We start from the raw sequence: 17,972 nt of genomic DNA on the forward strand, positions 1-17,972 counted from the left end.
TCAAACGAACTCAGACCTTATCTAACGTTCAGGTTCGAAGGCAGCGATTATGCTTTCAACGGCATGCCATTCGGCTACACAGACGCTCCAAGGTTCTTCACAAAAGTCATGAGGAAAGTCACAACAGAAATCAAAAGAAGATAGAATGTGAGAGTGATATCATACTTGGACGATCTGATTCTCCTGCATCAAGATTCCAACATGTTGAAAGAAATCACAAGCGAGGTGATTCGATTTTTGGAAAATCTGGGCTTGATTATCAACAAGGACAAATGTTCATTAACCCCGAGGAGAAAGTTCACTTTTCTAGGGTTTGCATGGGACACGGAAGCATTCACGGTTCAATTGTGCGAGGAGAGGTTGGGATCTCTCAAAGCGATGCTGAGTCAATGGAGAGTGAAGGCAATAAGAGCCAAAACAGTTCGAATAAGGGATTTTGCCTCAGCTATTGGAAAGCTCAGCGCAGTAAGATTCGTATACCAGGATGCGTCACTTCACCTTGCAGCTCATCATCGTCTCCTGCAGAGGAACGTGAAGACATACGGATGGAGCGGTGTGATGAGGATGAATGCTTCAGTGTTGAGGGAGATTCAGGAGTGGCAATGGATATTGAGCAGGAATCGACAGAGACCGTTACAACCAGTGTTTATTCCCCAGGCTATGTTAACGACAGATGCTGCGGAGACAGCATGGGGCGCAACATTCAGAGTGAACAACAATGTTATGGATTGGCACGCCAAGTTCCCCAACTTTGCCCGCCGCCAATCGTCCAACTTCAGAGAACAACTAGCTGTTTTGCAAGCACTTCGCCATTTTTCTCAGACAATTCAAGAAAACAAAATATCCCATCTGTTGCTTCGATCGGACAACAGCTCAGTGGTTTTCAACATAAATCGTTGGAGTGCAGGGAAGAATCTTCGGCCAGTGCTACGCAAGATATGGAAATGGACGGAGGCGAGGAATCTGATAATAAGAGCACAACATCTTCCAGGAAGAAAGAACCACAGAGCGGATGCGCTGTCTCGATTGGAAAGGGCAGGCGACTACGAAATAAAGGACGAAGCACTCGAAGAGTTACTTGCACAGTTGAAAGTGAGACCGACTCTCGATGCCTTTGCATCGAAACACAATCACAAAGTGGAAAATGGTGTGGAGTGGGCAGTCCAATTGCAGAAGATGGATTGACAGTTCCTTGGAACAACGAGTGTGTTCTAGCTCATCCACCGATACCTCTGATTCCGATGGTAATGCGAAAGGCTCAGATGGAGAAAGCTCGAGCGATTATACTCCTGCCGAGCTGGAAAGGTCAGAATTGGGACATCCTTCTTCGAACGAGCAATTATTGCAGCTTGGAATTGGATTACAGCTCCAAGATTCTTCTGGAGGGGCCATGGATGAAGAAGACAGGAGCCTGCCTTCCTCCAGGGAGAATGAAAGTGATCCTGCTCAATCCATTAAGGAGAGAGGAGAAGCCTGGTGGCTGCACGCGCTTCATGAAAGAAATGTTCCCTTGGAGCTCGCAGAGGAGTGCAAGGCAGGAATTGCACATACGACATGGGATGGATATTTATTCTGTTTCGCGCACTTTTCAGACCAGTGGAAGAAGTGTGCCCATGGGCATATACCAGACAACTTGCCGGACTGGACCGTCAAATGCGTTGATGTATTTTTAACAATGAAGAATAGAGGATTCAAGGTTTCTGTTATACAGATGGTAAGGGCAGCAGTGTCATTTTATTCAGTTCTTGCTTTCAATACTGCATTGGGAGACATCGCTATCATCAGGATCCTATTTCGTGCATTCCGAAGAAACGACACATCAAGAAAGAAGATGGCTCCAGAGATTTGGAATCCGAATATTTTGTTAAAATACTTCACCGAGTTAGGCCCAAACAACAAGTTATCATTCAAGACATTGACAATGAAGGTTATCACCTTAACAATGCTCTTCTCTGCCTGCAGATTTACGGAACTGGAACGTGTCAACATGGAGAACTCTCGGTTTGAAGAGGAAGGTGTATATTTGGACACAGTGTTGAAAACATCGCACACACGGTCAGAGATTGCAGTTCCGTTTCTTCCAGATCTCCCACTTATTTGTCCAGCTTCAGCAATTAAGGATTTGTATTTCCTGGTAAAACAAAAACAGAACAGCAACAAACTTCTGCTCAATACTACAACATTCGAGCCGCTGACTGCTTCGGGTATCCGCAAGTTAGCTAAGGAGGCAATGAAGCTAGCAGGAGTTCCTCAGAGATTCAAGCCTTACTCTTTAAAGGCAGCGACCTTGTCAACATTAACAATGTCAGGAATCCCGCCTTCACAGATTGCTAAGTTTGCAAGGCTTTCACCGAAGACAAATACTCTGGTGAAGCACTATTTCAAAACCAATTTGGCATCGTCAATGGCACGAGTTATAGCTGGAACAATGAAGGAACAGAAGATTGGTGACGGTGAGAAGGAAGAAAGTCCGATAGTTAGTTATGAAGAGGAAGCAAAAAGAAAACAAGCCACCGATGGAACCCTTTCAGAAGAGGAATCCAAGTGTGAAGAAGTTGAGGCTTCTATGGAGGAGTTGGTGGAAGAGGTGAAAACGAAGACTGTCAGGCATAAGTCTAAATGCGCTCCTTTTGCAAATTGCATTTTTGAACCCTCAAATTATGATGAATAAATAGATAATAATTATTTAAAAACTTTTTATGGACCGATTTTTCGAAAAAAATTTTTCTTTTTGAAAATAATGATTATTGAAAAATGACCCATAAAAACATGAAATTATTAAAAAATAAACAAAATTATCAGTAAATATGGATTTTAGTCCATCAGAACGGTTTGCATTATTATATAGACTTATTTTATTTGTAAGCTTTCATCAAAAAAATATAAATCACAAACAAAAATTTTATTAAATATCTTTGATCCAACCCACAATAAAATTTTTAATGTTTGGAAAAATTGAATATACTGTTTTCGGTTAATAAGAATTCAATAGTTTGCTATCCTTTCATTTTTGTATGTAAAATTAAGTATATTATTATATGTGCACTTGTTTTATATTGAAAACAGCTTTTATTTAAATTCAAGAAAACTTGTTAATATGCGCTTTATTTTTAAGAAGCAACAGGAGATACATTTTAATAATGATGGTAATGTATTGAAAAAGTTTTGTTTAAACTCTGATTGAATAAAAATTGTTCAATTTAGTTGAAACTTTGAAAAACTGACATTCTCTTTCATTTTTTATCTTTCATTTTTGAACTCTGCATGATTAAAACATTAAGAAAGGAATTATTAAAGTATGTTTCAGCAAAGAAGTTATTAATTAATCTATCGTTTAGAAATGTTTATATTTCATTCATTGAAAAGTGATTTTTGAATTTGTTCTTTGTTTTCTTGATCCTAGTGTCACGGATGATGATAAAAATATGTAGTGGAATAATTATAATTTGCAAGCAAAGTGAATAAATAATTGATTGAAAAATATTGAAACTGCTTTAGAAATTATAAAGATCATATCTTTTTCACAAATAATATATTCATTTCATTCTTTAAATTGTTTTATAAACATCAAACAATAATTACTAAGATACAAATAAAGATGTGTTTCCTTTAAACAAACGAAAACATACAATTTAATGTGAACAACAAGAAAATTTGAAAATTATTGTTGCAATAAAGTGAAAAAGTCCTAATAAATATTGAAAAATGTTTTTGCTTTCATCCACACATTTCCTCCCCTCGTTGTTATTCCTTCTTCATGTGAATTAGAGATTGCAAAATCTTTCATCAAAACAGAACTGTTAACAACATCCACAAGAGATTCATCCCATTTGTACATCTCTTCCTTTATCCTCATATACATGCTTTCCTTCTTTTTCATCTCCTTCCTCTCCATCAAACACATACGATCCAATCAGCACATCCACGCACTAACATATCCTTATCATCCTTCCTCTCTTGATTGTGCTCCGGCATTTCACAAAGGAACAGTTCAGCACACACAACCCCCTATCAGCTCCATCCATCTTCATCACGCTTCCTTCATTAGCCACTGACATATTCTCAAACTTCGTTTCCTTCATCTCTGCCTTCGCTTTTCCCCCAACTCTCACAACTTCCCCCTCACACTCGATATTCAATATTCGTGTCTCAGCAATTGACACACAAGATTCTCCACAGAATGACAGAAGTTGCACAGCTGAATGAATTCCACTGAACAGCGTTTCGCTCATCTTCAGCTCTCCTCTCTCCACATGAAGAATCATGCTCTTCATCACAAGATCCATTGCAGACGAGCTGAAAAAGCATTCTGAAATTTCCAATCTCTCATCCTTCTCTTTCAAAACACTCTCTTCAACCCCTTCAAATTCCTCTCCAAACACAAACAAACACCTCTCCACAACACACTCATTCACAAACACAATCACACTTCCTTCACTTCCCATCTCTTGAATGGCTTCATTGAAATGAATTGTTCCCTTCGCCTTCTTCATTGACTTCACGCACAAATCTCCAACAACACACTCCCCTCCAATGTCTCCTTCTCCATCAATCAGAATCATTTTCACAACACTTCGTCAGATGTGTTGCACACCATTTCCAATGCTCTCACACGGATTGCTCTGTGCTCCACACTGCCTGCTGTCACTCCCATTCACACACACAAACACCTGTGAAGAATAATAGAATGTGATCAGCGGAATCAGATCAACATCATCCCTTTCCTTGTCTGACCCACATATCGAGTTCTCCTCCTTCAGTACCTCCTGGCTGAAGTCCAGTCCAAATAGTCTTTCATTCAACTGTAACTCAATTGAGTTACACCGAATGAACACATCCTTCCCCACAAACGCATCATTCATCATGAATCGGATATATTACAGTTTCACCCCAAGAGCTGGCATTTCCTTTTCGACTGATTTAGCATTCGGATCAATTGCATCAATCATCGCCCCTCCTCCTCTTCCATCTTCAGTTGAGCACATACACATCACAAATGAGCATCCTCTCACTTTCAATTCTGATTCCCCTCTCTTCAAACACGCTTTCATCCCTCCTCCTTCTTTGCTCTTCTCACTTATGCACTTCGTCAGCACACACCCTTCGATCTCACATTCCATCCCAGATGAAAATGATCCAACATTCATCACGCATGCTCTGTTTTCTGAACATGTGATATATGTGAACGAGGAGTCGTTCACCCTCACGATTTTTTTTGTTTTCTGTTGCTTTATTGATCAACATGTTTGACAGCAACGGCTGACTCAGCGAAATTAAACTGCTTCTTGAGAATGTTGTGTTCGAAACAGACACATTCATCACATCAATCACTTCCACTTCAGGGACAAACTCTAAAACCCCTTTGGCCAGATTGAAGAGAGTAAGGGTGCAATCCTCAACCACCACATTTCCTCCATCTGCTTTTATCAAGCAATAAATCACTTTCATTATTTCATCCTCGCATACAAATGAGCATCTCTCAACTGAAAGAGTTGCAGAGGAGAATGATAATGAATGAATGAATGATAAATGATTTGCTAATTCATTTGGAAGAGAAAATGAAATATTGATGAATGAACCAATAACATTCGATGCTATCATTCCCCCTTCTTTTCCTTCACCTTCATTCCTTCCTCCCTCACTCACTTTCAGAACTGTTCCTTCTTTCTCTCCCTCAATTGATACAACTGAAGTTTTTGAAGATGATGATAACAAAAATGAAATAGATTTTCGAAGAGACCCTGATCCAACAATCTTGATGTGCGATTCGCCATCTCCAAGTGGTTCATATCTCAGCGATATCAAGTGATCAATTGATGAGCATGGTGCTTCTGAATATCCACATCCACTAAAGTCTCCTCCATTTTCCTTCGAAACGAACACATTCCTACTCCAATTATCCCACAGATAATCAACCAGTGGAATCACATATCCATTTTCTCCTGTTGTCTTCCTTTCCCATCCACACAGCTCATCCAATAACTTCTTATCACTTGCACTCAACTCCTCTTTCAGTTGTTCGTTCGAAATAACCTCGTCCAGCTCATTTCCTGATTTGAACACTTTCTTCCCTTTCCAAACATTGCACTGGCTGAATGTCACTCCTTCCATCTTAAATGATCACATTGCATCTGCCAAACTCACAAACATCCCTCCTCCCATTCCTCTTCCTTTCTGCAAGTTGTCCTCTGTTGGCACCTGGAATCCCGTGAATGCTACGCTTTTAATCTCCAAACTTCCACACTCCCCGACCGATATCATCATCCCTCCTCCTTTCATCCCACTTCCTCCTGTACATATTGATGAAAAACTGCAGTTATTCACTACTGCGCTTCCTTCTGCTTGTATCTCTGCACCGATGCATCCTCCTCCTTCTCCGCTCCCACCTTCCACCGTCACTCCACTCACCCTGCCGTTCTTTATGTCCAACTTCTCTTCATTGGTTATTGTTATTGGTGATTTACCGTTCATCGTCAGCGTCACTCCACCTTCCATCACAAATTTATCAACAATCAGTTCTCCTTCATTAATCTTCAATCCTGCTTCAGATTCCTTGATTGATAAAATGCATCTTCCACTTTCATTCAATGATTCCACTAGAACATTCACAAAATGGCAAGTAATTCCAGAATCATGAATGACAAAAATATTGTTTACAACATTGCTTAATTCCATCGAGAAATCATTCACTTCCACACTGCCTCCAATCACATCCACAAATACACAATCAAATCCATTGTTCAATTCTGCTTCTGAATGAAATGAACATCCAGTTATCACTAACTCGCCAGCTCTGTTTGAAATAACTGTTTTGGCTGAATTGTCAAATCCAGATGTCAGTTGCAGTTGGATATTCCTCAATTCGAGGTGAATTTCATTTTCCATGAAATATTCCAATTGACTTCCAATTGCCTTTTCAAAATTCAAAGTTGTTTTCAAATTCTCTTCTCCAATCTTCACACTTTTTTTAATCTGATAATTGGACAAGTTGAATGAATCTTGAATAACTGTGGATCCTTCAATCTCAATTGTTTTCTTTCCAGTCCCCTTTTCCATGTTTTCCATCCGCTTCAGCATTGTTTGGCATAGCTCATCCTCACATCTACAGCTCTCAACATCAGATCCACTAGAAAAGCTAAATCAATCTCATTCTTTATATTTTTGAAAACATACAAACAACAAACTTTAATAAAGTCCATTGTTTTAATAACTCAATATAATATTGCATTGAAAAATTGAAGTTTATCTGGGTAAAAAGTTTCATTTTATAATGCAATGATCTTATCTAATTCAAAAAAAACATAGAAATATAAAAGAACAAGAAAAAATATGAAATATTAAAGCAAAATAAATAATATTGTTATTTAAAGAGTCATTTATAACCTTTTGCGTTCCTTTGCGAACGTAAATGAACTAATATTAGGTAGTTTAAAATATTCAAGCAAAAAGGTACACTTTAATGTAACTGTGAAAAAAAGCTGTTTTCAATATAAAACAAGTGCACATATAATAATATACTTAATTTTACATACAAAAATGAAAGGATAGCAAACTATTGAATTCTTATTAACCGAAAACAGTATATTCAATTTTTCCAAACATTAAAAATTTTATTGTGGGTTGGATCAAAGATATTTAATAAAATTTTTGTTTGTGATTTATATTTTTTTGATGAAAGCTTACAAATAAAATAAGTCTATATAATAATGCAAACCGTTCTGATGGACTAAAATCCATATTTACTGATAATTTTGTTTATTTTTTAATAATTTCATGTTTTTATGGGTCATTTTTCAATAATCATTATTTTCAAAAAGAAAAATTTTTTTCGAAAAATCGGTCCATAAAAAGTTTTTAAATAATTATTATCTATTTATTCATCATAATTTGAGGGTTCAAAAATGCAATTTGCAAAAGGAGCGCATTTAGACTTATGCCGACTGTCAGGATGACAAGGAAAAGAGGAAAGAAGTTGCAAAGGCATAAGTGTAACAAAATACCTCCTTCAATTTTAGGATTTTTTTCTTTTCAATAAAAAAGAAATAAATAGCATAAAAAATAAACACTTTTGGGTGGAGCAGTTTTTTCAAACTTTTACAAAAATTTTCCCAGAAAATCTTTTATGATCAATCCCATTATTAAATCTTCTATTATGTCTTTTTTTGTTTTCAACGCGAATGCTTCTAAATTAAAGATCAAACAGCATATAGCTCAGAACAATTTATAAAAAGGAGCAAATTAGGTGCGAATTGAAACTTCCTTTATTATTTTTTAAACATTATTCTCAAAATTTTTGTTAAATTAATCCTCACGTCTGTATTTTTATTATGTTTGCAAATTTGTAACTTAAGATAATAAAACTGCGTTATGAAGAACATATTCGAAAAGGATGGTAAGGACATATCTTTTTATGAAAGATAATTTGCATTATAAGGTGTGTTCTTGACAACGTTGAAAAATACAAATAATTCTGCTTGGTCATTCTCAAAAATTAAAAATAGAATTTGTCAAATAAACGATTGATAGGAAATAATATGAATTTCAGGCAAAAAAACATTCCAAAAATACTCAATTTCGGTTTATCAAATATAAGCTCATCTTAAATTCTGGTGGTAATTCTGCTGGTTCTCTCACATTTCATTGGCCTCCGAAAGAAAAACCAAATCAGTTTTTGGTAAATGACTGTCAGTTTTTAAATAACAAATTGACTGCTTCTGCAAATTATGGAGGTGCTGCGCTGTGCTGCACAAGAACATATTCCTGGATGAGCGGGTTCAAATTCATCACATTCTGTTTCTTCGATGGCTACACAGCCAAAAACGAAAAAGGAAATGATGTATTCTTCAGTGGCAATGCCATAACTAAATCTCCATTCCAGCAATGTGGATCAACAACTCCAACACAAAGAGTGTGGAATGCAGGAACAGCTGATAATACTGTGCATAATGGCAGATTGCAGCTAATCTTTTCTTAACTAATTCTTCCAACAGAATATTTTTATCGAAATATTCTCTTTATCTTCCTTGTTTTCTTCCTCAAAGCCATCATTCTTGAAAACTCAGCAGTAACTGTTTCATTTACAGACATCGCTTTTTGACTTCATATATTTTTTTTCTCCAACGATTGCGGTGGAAGAAAGAACCTCTTCATCAAGGATGCCAAAAGATAAGATCCTCATCTTGTTAATTACAATCATGATGCTGAATCATTCAGCAAGTTGCATCTATGCACGTTTCAGAAAATTATTATTTGTTCCATCATCCGACAGATGGATTCAGCGTTTTCGACTTTTGTGGAGCGCTGAAGTAATTTTGTGTTCATTTGCATTCAAAAGGAGTGTTATACATATTCAACAGATGCCTCATCACAGAGCAGGACTTCACATAGCAGAAAGTTGGCTGAAACAACACATGTGGAAACAAGCATCTCATAAAATAGGTGATGCGAAAGAGCTCAAATGGAAGAAACATTCACAAATCGTGATGGTTTTACCATTTGCGAAACATTCTTGGACAATTTCTCTGAACCTGTATCTGCTACTCAGCAATAAAGTGAATACCACGCATTCAGCTGACAGCACACTCAAAATAACCACTTCTTCTCTTTTGCTGATGAATGTTCCTCGTTTCAGTTTCTCCTCTTTGCACCTGCCACAACAACAAATATGCTCAACAACTTTTCGCTCCCAAGAAACAGTTCAGGATTTCTAAGATATCTTCTTTACGGTCTTCTCTATCTTCATTGATCGCATCTCCAATGATATTATCGTCGACACCAACAATCATCTTCTCCCGCACCTCGTTCATTGTCATTCAATCCTTTTCCTTCAGCTTCAGTAATCAGTGCGATCTTTCTCTCTTCGGTGCACACCACCACACTGCAACAGATACTCAGATTGGGGCAATATGTGTCTCATTGACACCAACACAAAAATTGGACTTCAGCATATTTGTGGTGGAGTTCATTCATCAGCATAGCACTAATGACACAAAAAAGCAAATCGCTCAGAACCCGGTGCTCATTCCGCTGAAGTCTTCAACGTTCAAAAGCTCCACCAAGAATATTAAACACTCCACCCTGGGAAAGAAAGTGCTGGTGGGGGACAACAACATTACGGCTGATGAGAAAACATCCCTTCGTCTTCCAATACTCTGCTTATTTCGAAACACTGATTTCAAAACAACTCTTTCCATGAATTAACACTTGAAAAAACAATCCAAACAGATTAATGAAGATATTCACTTCTTCGCATCACCGTCTTCTTCTGCATATAAATTCCCATTCATTTCTTCTTGGAATTCATCTTCGTACTCAATCTCCTTTTCCTCTCATCTTATAAGGAAATATAATCCGATTCGTCTCTTTTTCAATTTCCGTCGCAACTTTCTTTTTTATTTTATTTGCAAAAGTTTCTATTTTTTCAACAAATTAGTCCCATATGACGCAATCAATCAATAAAAAATGAATGACTTTATCTGCGTGTGTTAAATGTTAAGAAAAAGAAAAAGAAAGGTAAAGTTTGAATAAGAAAAAGTCGAATTCTTTTTTTTTTTTCAGAAGCAGAAGAATTTTCTTTCAGAACGGAAAATAATAGGGAAAAATTTATTTTAAATTCCCATTTGACAAGAAATTCAATACCAGCAAAGCAGAAATTTATTGCATTGCCTGTGTCCGACAGAGACACCACTTTCAGAAAACAACATCAACAGCAACAGTTCAACATTTCATTGAAAATTCGCACTTATATTGAACAAATATTTATTTTATTTTAAAACTTTCGTTTTTCATCATTTCAATCCGATTTAATTTTATTTTCATGCATCACGAAATTAATACTCATTTCAAACATTCGTGAAAAATATTATAACGAACTTTTCATTAGAATGAAGTCAAGAATTAGAAAGAAATATCTTTCCGATTGTGATTTTTTATTTTCAAACTTTATAGAACATTTATAAATAATGAAGCATTCAAAATGGATTAAATAATGCAAAATTTCATACTGAAATTGCTCAAATCGATTCCGATTCAAATATCATAAAAAAGATTCTTCGTTTTTTGATTGTAACAGTTTTATATTCAAAAATGAAATGTTTTAATAATTAACCGCTTTTGGCATGAATATAATATTAAATCAATATTAATAAAGATATTTCTTCATTTAATCTTAATATAAAATTCAATAAATATGAAATAAAAACAAAATAATAAAAATACAGACGTGAGGATTAATTTAACAAAAATTTTGAGAATAATGTTTAAAAAATAATAAAGGAAGTTTCAATTCGCACCTAATTTGCTCCTTTTTATAAATTGTTCTGAGCTATATGCTGTTTGATCTTTAATTTAGAAGCATTCGCGTTGAAAACAAAAAAAGACATAATAGAAGATTTAATAATGGGATTGATCATAAAAGATTTTCTGGGAAAATTTTTGTAAAAGTTTGAAAAAACTGCTCCACCCAAAAGTGTTTATTTTTTATGCTATTTATTTCTTTTTTATTGAAAAGAAAAAAATCCTAAAATTGAAGGAGGTATTTTGTTGCACTTATGCCGTTGCAAATTCAAAGAGAGGACGATGAAACCCAAGACGCATTGAACAGTGAACAGCACAGATCAGAAGAAGAAGAGGACATTTTCATTATACGCACAAGGGCACAAGCCAAAAAAGAGTCCAAGACATATGATTTCCGCTCCTTCGGTCGAAGGCCAGACTGCAAAGCAACAGCTTCCAACTAAGTTTTTCTCTCAACAAGAAGAGAAGAAATTGAATGGAAGTTTTCTTGACAATTAAAATGTTATGCATTTTAATTAGAAAAGAAAACAAACATTCAATTTCTTCTGTTTGCCCACCCCTTTTTGTTACCCAACCCCTTTTTTTTTTTTTTTTCTCTTCTCGCGCCAATATGGTTATTTTTATGGCGCAAGATATTTTGAGATCAGCAAATGTCGTCATGCCCTTTTATCACTTCAAGTGACATGACCCATAAAGTGGCATCTCTCTCAACAAGAAGAGAAGAAATTGAATGTTTGTTTTCTTTTCTAAAAAATTTCGTCCCACATCAGTTTTGATTGTCTCGATTCATTATTCAGAAATTCGGGGATAATAATCATTTCAGAAGAATCGAAATAGTGTTCATTTTTGTAAAAAACAAATAATTCCAGAAATATTACATGTCTCAAAATCATTTATTATCAATCTTGGAACATTTGAAGCAAAAAAATACCATTTAAAATCAATTACATGAAAAAAAAAATCTATTCCTCGAAAAAATATAGACAGAGTCTTTGAAAAATTAACAAACACATCAACTTCATTTTTTTCAACTGACGTGCTTCGCTCATTCTGAATTCGACATTTTTTTAAAATATTCTTTCTAATTGTTCACACTTGCAACGAGGAAGAACAAACGCAACTTCTGCTCTTAAAGAACAACAATCTTCATTTCTCGACTTTCTTCAAATGTATTTTGAAAATAAATATCTTCTTGCAATGTCAAGACATTCACATCAAAATTCAATAGTTCGTCTTTTTCATTCATCTGTTGATAAATTGAATAGGCAACTTTTATTATTGTCTTGATCATTCAAACCAGAAAGAAAAATTGGAAAAAAAATGAAAGTGTTGTTGTTGATCGAACAGTGATAACAAATAATCACAAAGGAGGAAAATTAAAAAATGACAAAAAATTTTTTTGAAGGTTCCTTTTGTTTTGTTTTCAGATAAAATAAAAAATTTCTATTTTAATCAAAATTTCATTCCAACTTACTAAAAAATAACTATTGTGGAAATAAATTATAATGATGTTATCAATTCAATTCTGGTGAATTTTGGTGTGTTTGAATAAAATTTTGAAGAAAATATTCTTTTTCACCTGATAATACAGTCAAAACCGGATATAATCACATCGGGTTTTGCACGACTTTTTATGACCATATCCGATTGTGATAATATACAATGCTGCTTAACACAGAAAAAAATAAAAATAAAAATATTTATTAATTAATTTTGGGTCTAATTTTTTATTTTTTGAAAATTCTTCATTGAAACGCATTTTTCACTTACGAAACTTATTTTTTTTCATAAAAACACATTATTTTGACTTATTTGAGCACATTTTTGAAAAAGCGAATAATTGAAATTTTTGATCGAAAAAACGATTTTTCATGAAATATTCACCCATAATAATAAAAAATGTGATCACATGGGTGTATTTTTGTGAAAAATTCATCTCGTTTTATTTTCTAAAAAAAATAAAATTTTCTTATTTTTTTCAATTTTTTATTCTCACGGATTAAACTTTGCTGAAATGGATATCAAAACCTGAACAATGTTTTTATTTTCATTTTATTGAAGTTTCTAATGTGGGAACAAAAAATTGTTGAAAATATGAAATTTTTATTGTATTTGAAAAATTTACAAAAGTAACTTTTCAAAAAAATTCAGACATATATTTACAGCCCTGTGATTATATGCGATGGAGAATGAATGAAAAACAAACAAAAAATGTCGGTGCATCGAAAAATGTGACTATAAACGAATGTGATTGTATTCGATGTGATTATATCAGGTTTAGACTGTATAACATAAAGAATTTTTCTAAAAAAATTTTTAACATATTTTTTTTTTCAAAATTCTGAGCAATAAAAAGTTCCATCACAGTATATCACAGAAGTTTGTATTCATTGAGGGAATAACAAAGAAATGTGTTGAAATGCTGCTATCAATGGTTGTTGAGATAATGGCATAATCCACAGTTATAAAATGTGTTCACCATTTTAAACACCAACAATATTTTTATCAAAAAATTTAGACTATTTTCTTGTGAGGTGAATAGTGCATTTGCCACAAATTAATTTGCTTTTGAAAAAACAATTGGGGCAAAAATACGGACTTTCAAGCTTTTTATGCACAAAGCACAAAAAAATAGTTTCACTTACAACATTTTTTAACTAAAAAATATTGCAAGATAAATTCGATTTTCATATTTGTAAACAAACATCATTGAAATCAAAACAGAAAGTTTTCCAACATTTCACGAATGTCAAAAAATAAACCAATTTCTGTTGTGTTTTTTAATCTCAAAAAATCAATGAAAAGTGCATAATATTTCAATGAAAATGACTGAAAGAAAATATTCTTTCCCAATTGAATAGTAAGAATTCATTTGTGATTTGTGCTATTTTTTAAAGATTCCCGTTATGAAAAAAAAAATAAGATCAAAACTGGAACGAAATTTTGATTTCAAAAAGGATCATCCATATCTCTTTTCAATTAATTTCAAAAACAATTCGTATTAAGAATCTCAAAAATTAATTATCAGATCAACAGATTGCTCCAAACTCGAAGTCAATCAGTTATCTGAATGAAAAAGTCTGAAAAATGAAAGAAAAAAGAAAAATATCACACAACGAAAACAAAATTTTAACAATTTTACAAAACATAAAACTATTAATAAAGACATATTCACTTAATCATTTCTTTCTCAACCTCTCCAAAGTGGCTATGAATACAAATCAGTCGTACGGGAAAATAAATAAAGAAATAAAATTAATAATAAATTTAATAAAATTTATCAAAAAATTCATCAAGCAGGGTTTTCTGGATCATCGACAAACTGATACTCAGATGGATCGATCTCTCTTCCTCCATTGAAATACACGTTCTCATCTATCTCTTCAATGTCTTCATCATCATCTTCATAATACCCATCCAACAATGGACTCACAATCGTCTCTTTATACTCACTTTCGCTCGACTCCTCTTTCTCTTCCTCTCCTTCCTCCCTCTTCTCCTTTGCTGTGCATCTTTCAGTGCTTCCTGCTTTTAATGTTGAAGATGAAGATGAAGATGAAGAATTTAAAGATGAAGAATTTGAAGAAGAAGAAGAAAAAGAAGAAGAAGAAGATGATGTGTGTTCATGCTGTTTTGCGAGCTTGCTATCTGCAGCACCGCCAGTTGTTCCTTTCTCCGTCAAATTCCTCACTTTCTTCAGCCGAATGTCTTCGGCTATCTTTTCATCAAAGTCAAACCCCAAAAACTTCGCATCCAGCGCCCGCTTCCTCATCTTCTTCAGACTTTCCATCCAGTTCGCTTTCTTTTTGATCGCATCTTCTTCTCCCCCTTCTCTTTCATTATCTTCCTTGTCCACCACTTTCCACTCATTTCCTTCTATTTTCTTTCTTTCCTCGTTCATTTTGCATTCTTCCTTCGTTTCTTCTGACTCTTCCTCTGATTCTGTGTCGACTGCTGGCTCCTCTATGAATTCTCTGTCAATATGCGTCAAGTCAAAAATGCCCCTCTTCAATTCCGGTTTGCAAGGAGGAGGAAACTTCTTGTGCTCAATCAACGACCAGTCCACACCAGTGAACAGCGGATGTGAAAATATCTGCTCTTCTCCTGGAACATCAGATCCAAACAAAGAAGAAGAAGAGGATGAGGAAGAAGAAGAAGAGGAAGAGGAAGTACATGAAAGATACGATATGCCACCGCCAGGCAAAGAAGAAGAAGAAGAAGAAGAAGAAGCTGTTTGCTGTGCAAGCTGCCCTGAAGACGCCTGAATATTCTCCGCAACCTGTCCAGCTTCTGAAGATAGCTGCTGCGTTTGTTGTTGTTGTTGTGAAGAAAGAGAGGAAGAAGGTGTGAGTGATGAAGATTGGGATTCTTCTGCTTCCTGGATCGCCTTCGCAACGGATGACTTGATCGTTCCGAGCCGCTGCGAAGGGTCAGAAACAAGAAGACGGCGAATGAAGTCAGCAGCATCTGGCTGCATGTCTGGCGGGAGATAGTAATTGCACTGGGAAATGTTAAAGATTTTATAAATTAAGTAATTAATAAATATGTTAAAAGACAGAGTAGCATAAAAAGAAATGAAATAGAAGGAGTGAAAGAAAATAAAGATCTGAATAAAAGAATAAAAAAAAAAATAGAAAAAGAATAAAAGAAATTGTCCAATTGACAATGCCAACATTAGAAAATGCATTTACATGTAATATTTATTTATAATATGTTAAATGCTAATACAAAATTACTCTTTCTCTCTTTCTTTCTTTCTCTCTCTCTCTCTCTCTCTCTCTCTCTCTCTCTCTCTCTCTCTCTCTCTCTCTTATTTATTTATTTATTAATTTATTTTCCTTCCCTCACACATTCAATATATTTTGTTTTGTTTCAAAAGGTGTCTTGCCCACAAAAGGAGGTGTTCCCAGCGCAATTGTGTAGAAGAGAGTGCCCACATTCCACCAATCAACAGCTCGGCCGTGCGATTCACCACGCAGAACTTCAGGTGCTGTGCAGATTGAAGAAGGTTATTGTTATTTGTAATACAAAGAGAAAAGAAATATGAGAAAAGGAGAAAAATCATCAAAAAGATTATTGAATTGACAGTTGAAATCATTCAATAAATACCAACTCATCATTTAAAACATGTCAATTCTAACGTATTCTTTCAAAAAAACAAATATTTCTTCCTCAATCATTTCAATCAAGCCATCATTTATCCCTCATACCCATATATTCCGGAGTCCCGCAGTAGCTCTTCGTCGTAGCACCGTCATGCACGTTCTCGTCTCTCCGCTTCAATTTCTTGACTTTCCCGTTTTTCTTCTTCAAATTCTTCCTCTTTCCCCAGCCCGCCCCGTCCACACCCAGTTTAGCCATCCCAAAGTCGATCAAAGCAGCATGGCCAGACGGATCAATCAGCACATTTTCGGGTTTCAGGTCGCGGTAGACGATCCTGTTCGCGTGAAGATAGTGCATCACAGAGCAGACTTCGGCGATGTAAAAGGTTGCAAGCCCAAGGGGAAGTGCTCCACTGAAAGTTTAGTTCAAAATAAGATGATGATGATGTTTGAAATAATAATTAAGAATGAAGTGAAATGAAGCAATAAATGTCAAATCAATAATAAAATAAAAGAAAAAAATATTAATTTCAAAAAAAAAATGTTTATTTCAAATAAATAAATAAATAAAATATATCTGTCACACTGTTGAATGTGATGCAGCAGTTCTCCTCCATTCGCGAAGTCCATAACCATATATAACTTACTCTTTGACTGAAATGCATAATGAAGATGCGTCATGTACGGATGGTTTGAATACATCGCCATGACCGTCCGTTCTGTTAAAATGTTTTCTTCGCTGTGCGTTTGGTGCAATATAGCTTTCTTCATGATTTTCATTGCGTACACTTTCCCATCATCTCGATTCTGCACCTGAAGAACCTTCCCAAATCCTCCTCTTCCTATAACTGCCAGCAATCGAAAATCTTTGATTGATTTTCTGTTCGAAGTTGGAGTTAAAGACCATCCAAGAGGAACAGTTGGTTGAGTTGGAGGAGGCTTGGGAGGTTCAGCTGTTTGCTTTTCACTATTGCTATCCAAAACTGTGGCAGTTGTAGAATGAACAGAGGGACGAAGAACTTCCGGTGGAAGCCTTGGACCAATAAATTGATCATCTGGATCAAGAATTTCAGCATCATAAATTGCAGGCTCGATGGGCTTAAAAAAAAATCACATAACAATTCAAATGTGACAAAACATGTGATATTTTCAAACCAAATACGGTTCTGATTGTTCATTAAATAATCTATTTTGAAGCCTGTATGTTTCTTGAGCTTGAAAAATTTTCTGCATTGTTTTATTTGATTCAGCAAAAAATGTCATTTCTGGAAAAGTAATGATTGAAAACTCATTGCTTTCATTGCCAACAGGATAAACACCAATTAGCATTTCTCGAGGTATAAACCATATGACATCATTTCCTTCCATGCTTCGAACTCCGTCTTCACTGAAACAAAGCCTTCTTTGAGACGATGTGCCTTTTGAACGTCGCTCAATAACATCGAAACTTGTAGAATCAACATTTCCTAAAGGTTTTCTTATTGTAAACCAAGAAGGAATCATCTCTAACAAATATAACCCCGATCTTTCAAATTTTAAGGCATAACTGAGTCCCACAACAAAACTTCAATATTT

General features: G+C 35.0%; 4 protein-coding genes across 4 annotated transcripts; 1 reads left to right on the forward strand and 3 right to left on the reverse strand.

Annotated features, from left to right (window-relative positions):
• Positions 1-272: 272 nt before the first annotated feature.
• MONOS_7958 (uncharacterized protein) lies at positions 273-2,671 on the forward strand (the record flags this gene model as incomplete). The annotated part of the gene is made up of 2 exons (XM_067878325.1): positions 273-1,147; positions 1,216-2,671. 2 exons carry the CDS (start codon positions 273-275, stop codon positions 2,669-2,671), a joined length of 2,331 nt encoding a protein of 776 aa, XP_067727857.1.
• A 1,258-nt stretch (positions 2,672-3,929) lies between these two features.
• On the reverse strand, positions 3,930-4,562 carry MONOS_7957 (uncharacterized protein; the record flags this gene model as incomplete). Its single annotated transcript, XM_067878324.1, has 1 exon — positions 3,930-4,562. The coding sequence occupies one exon, from the start codon at positions 4,560-4,562 to the stop codon at positions 3,930-3,932; it is 633 nt and encodes a 210-aa protein (XP_067727858.1).
• Positions 4,563-4,877: 315 nt separating this feature from the next.
• Positions 4,878-7,077, reverse strand: MONOS_7956 (uncharacterized protein; the record flags this gene model as incomplete). Its single annotated transcript, XM_067878323.1, has 3 exons — positions 4,878-5,164; positions 5,280-6,071; positions 6,141-7,077. The coding sequence occupies 3 exons, from the start codon at positions 7,075-7,077 to the stop codon at positions 4,878-4,880; spliced, it is 2,016 nt and encodes a 671-aa protein (XP_067727859.1).
• A 6,898-nt stretch (positions 7,078-13,975) lies between these two features.
• MONOS_7955 (putative protein kinase) lies at positions 13,976-17,943 on the reverse strand. The gene is made up of 5 exons (XM_067878322.1): positions 17,553-17,943; positions 16,984-17,495; positions 16,506-16,810; positions 16,146-16,285; positions 13,976-15,796 (listed from the first exon to the last, which is right to left on the reverse strand). Exons 1-5 carry the CDS (start codon positions 17,898-17,900, stop codon positions 14,588-14,590), a joined length of 2,514 nt encoding a protein of 837 aa, XP_067727860.1. The 5' UTR covers positions 17,901-17,943; the 3' UTR covers positions 13,976-14,587.
• Between the last annotated feature and the right edge of the window lie 29 nt (positions 17,944-17,972).

The sequence above is a fragment of the Monocercomonoides exilis genome, assembly GCF_001643675.1.
Source record: "Monocercomonoides exilis strain PA203 chromosome Unknown scaffold21-1407046, whole genome shotgun sequence".
Lineage (NCBI taxonomy): Eukaryota > Preaxostyla > Oxymonadida > Polymastigidae > Monocercomonoides > Monocercomonoides exilis.

Coding starts and splice junctions, on each gene's coding strand:
- MONOS_7955 (XM_067878322.1), bottom strand. CDS start 17,900: ATGATTCCTTCTTGGTTTACAATAAGAAAACCTTTAGGAAATGTTGAT. Junction 17,496..17,552: donor AACAATCAGAACCGTATTTG/GTTTGAAAATAT, acceptor TTTTTTTTTAAG/CCCATCGAGCCTGCAATTTA. Junction 16,286..16,505: donor CGGGACTCCGGAATATATGG/GTATGAGGGATA, acceptor CAATCTGCACAG/CACCTGAAGTTCTGCGTGGT.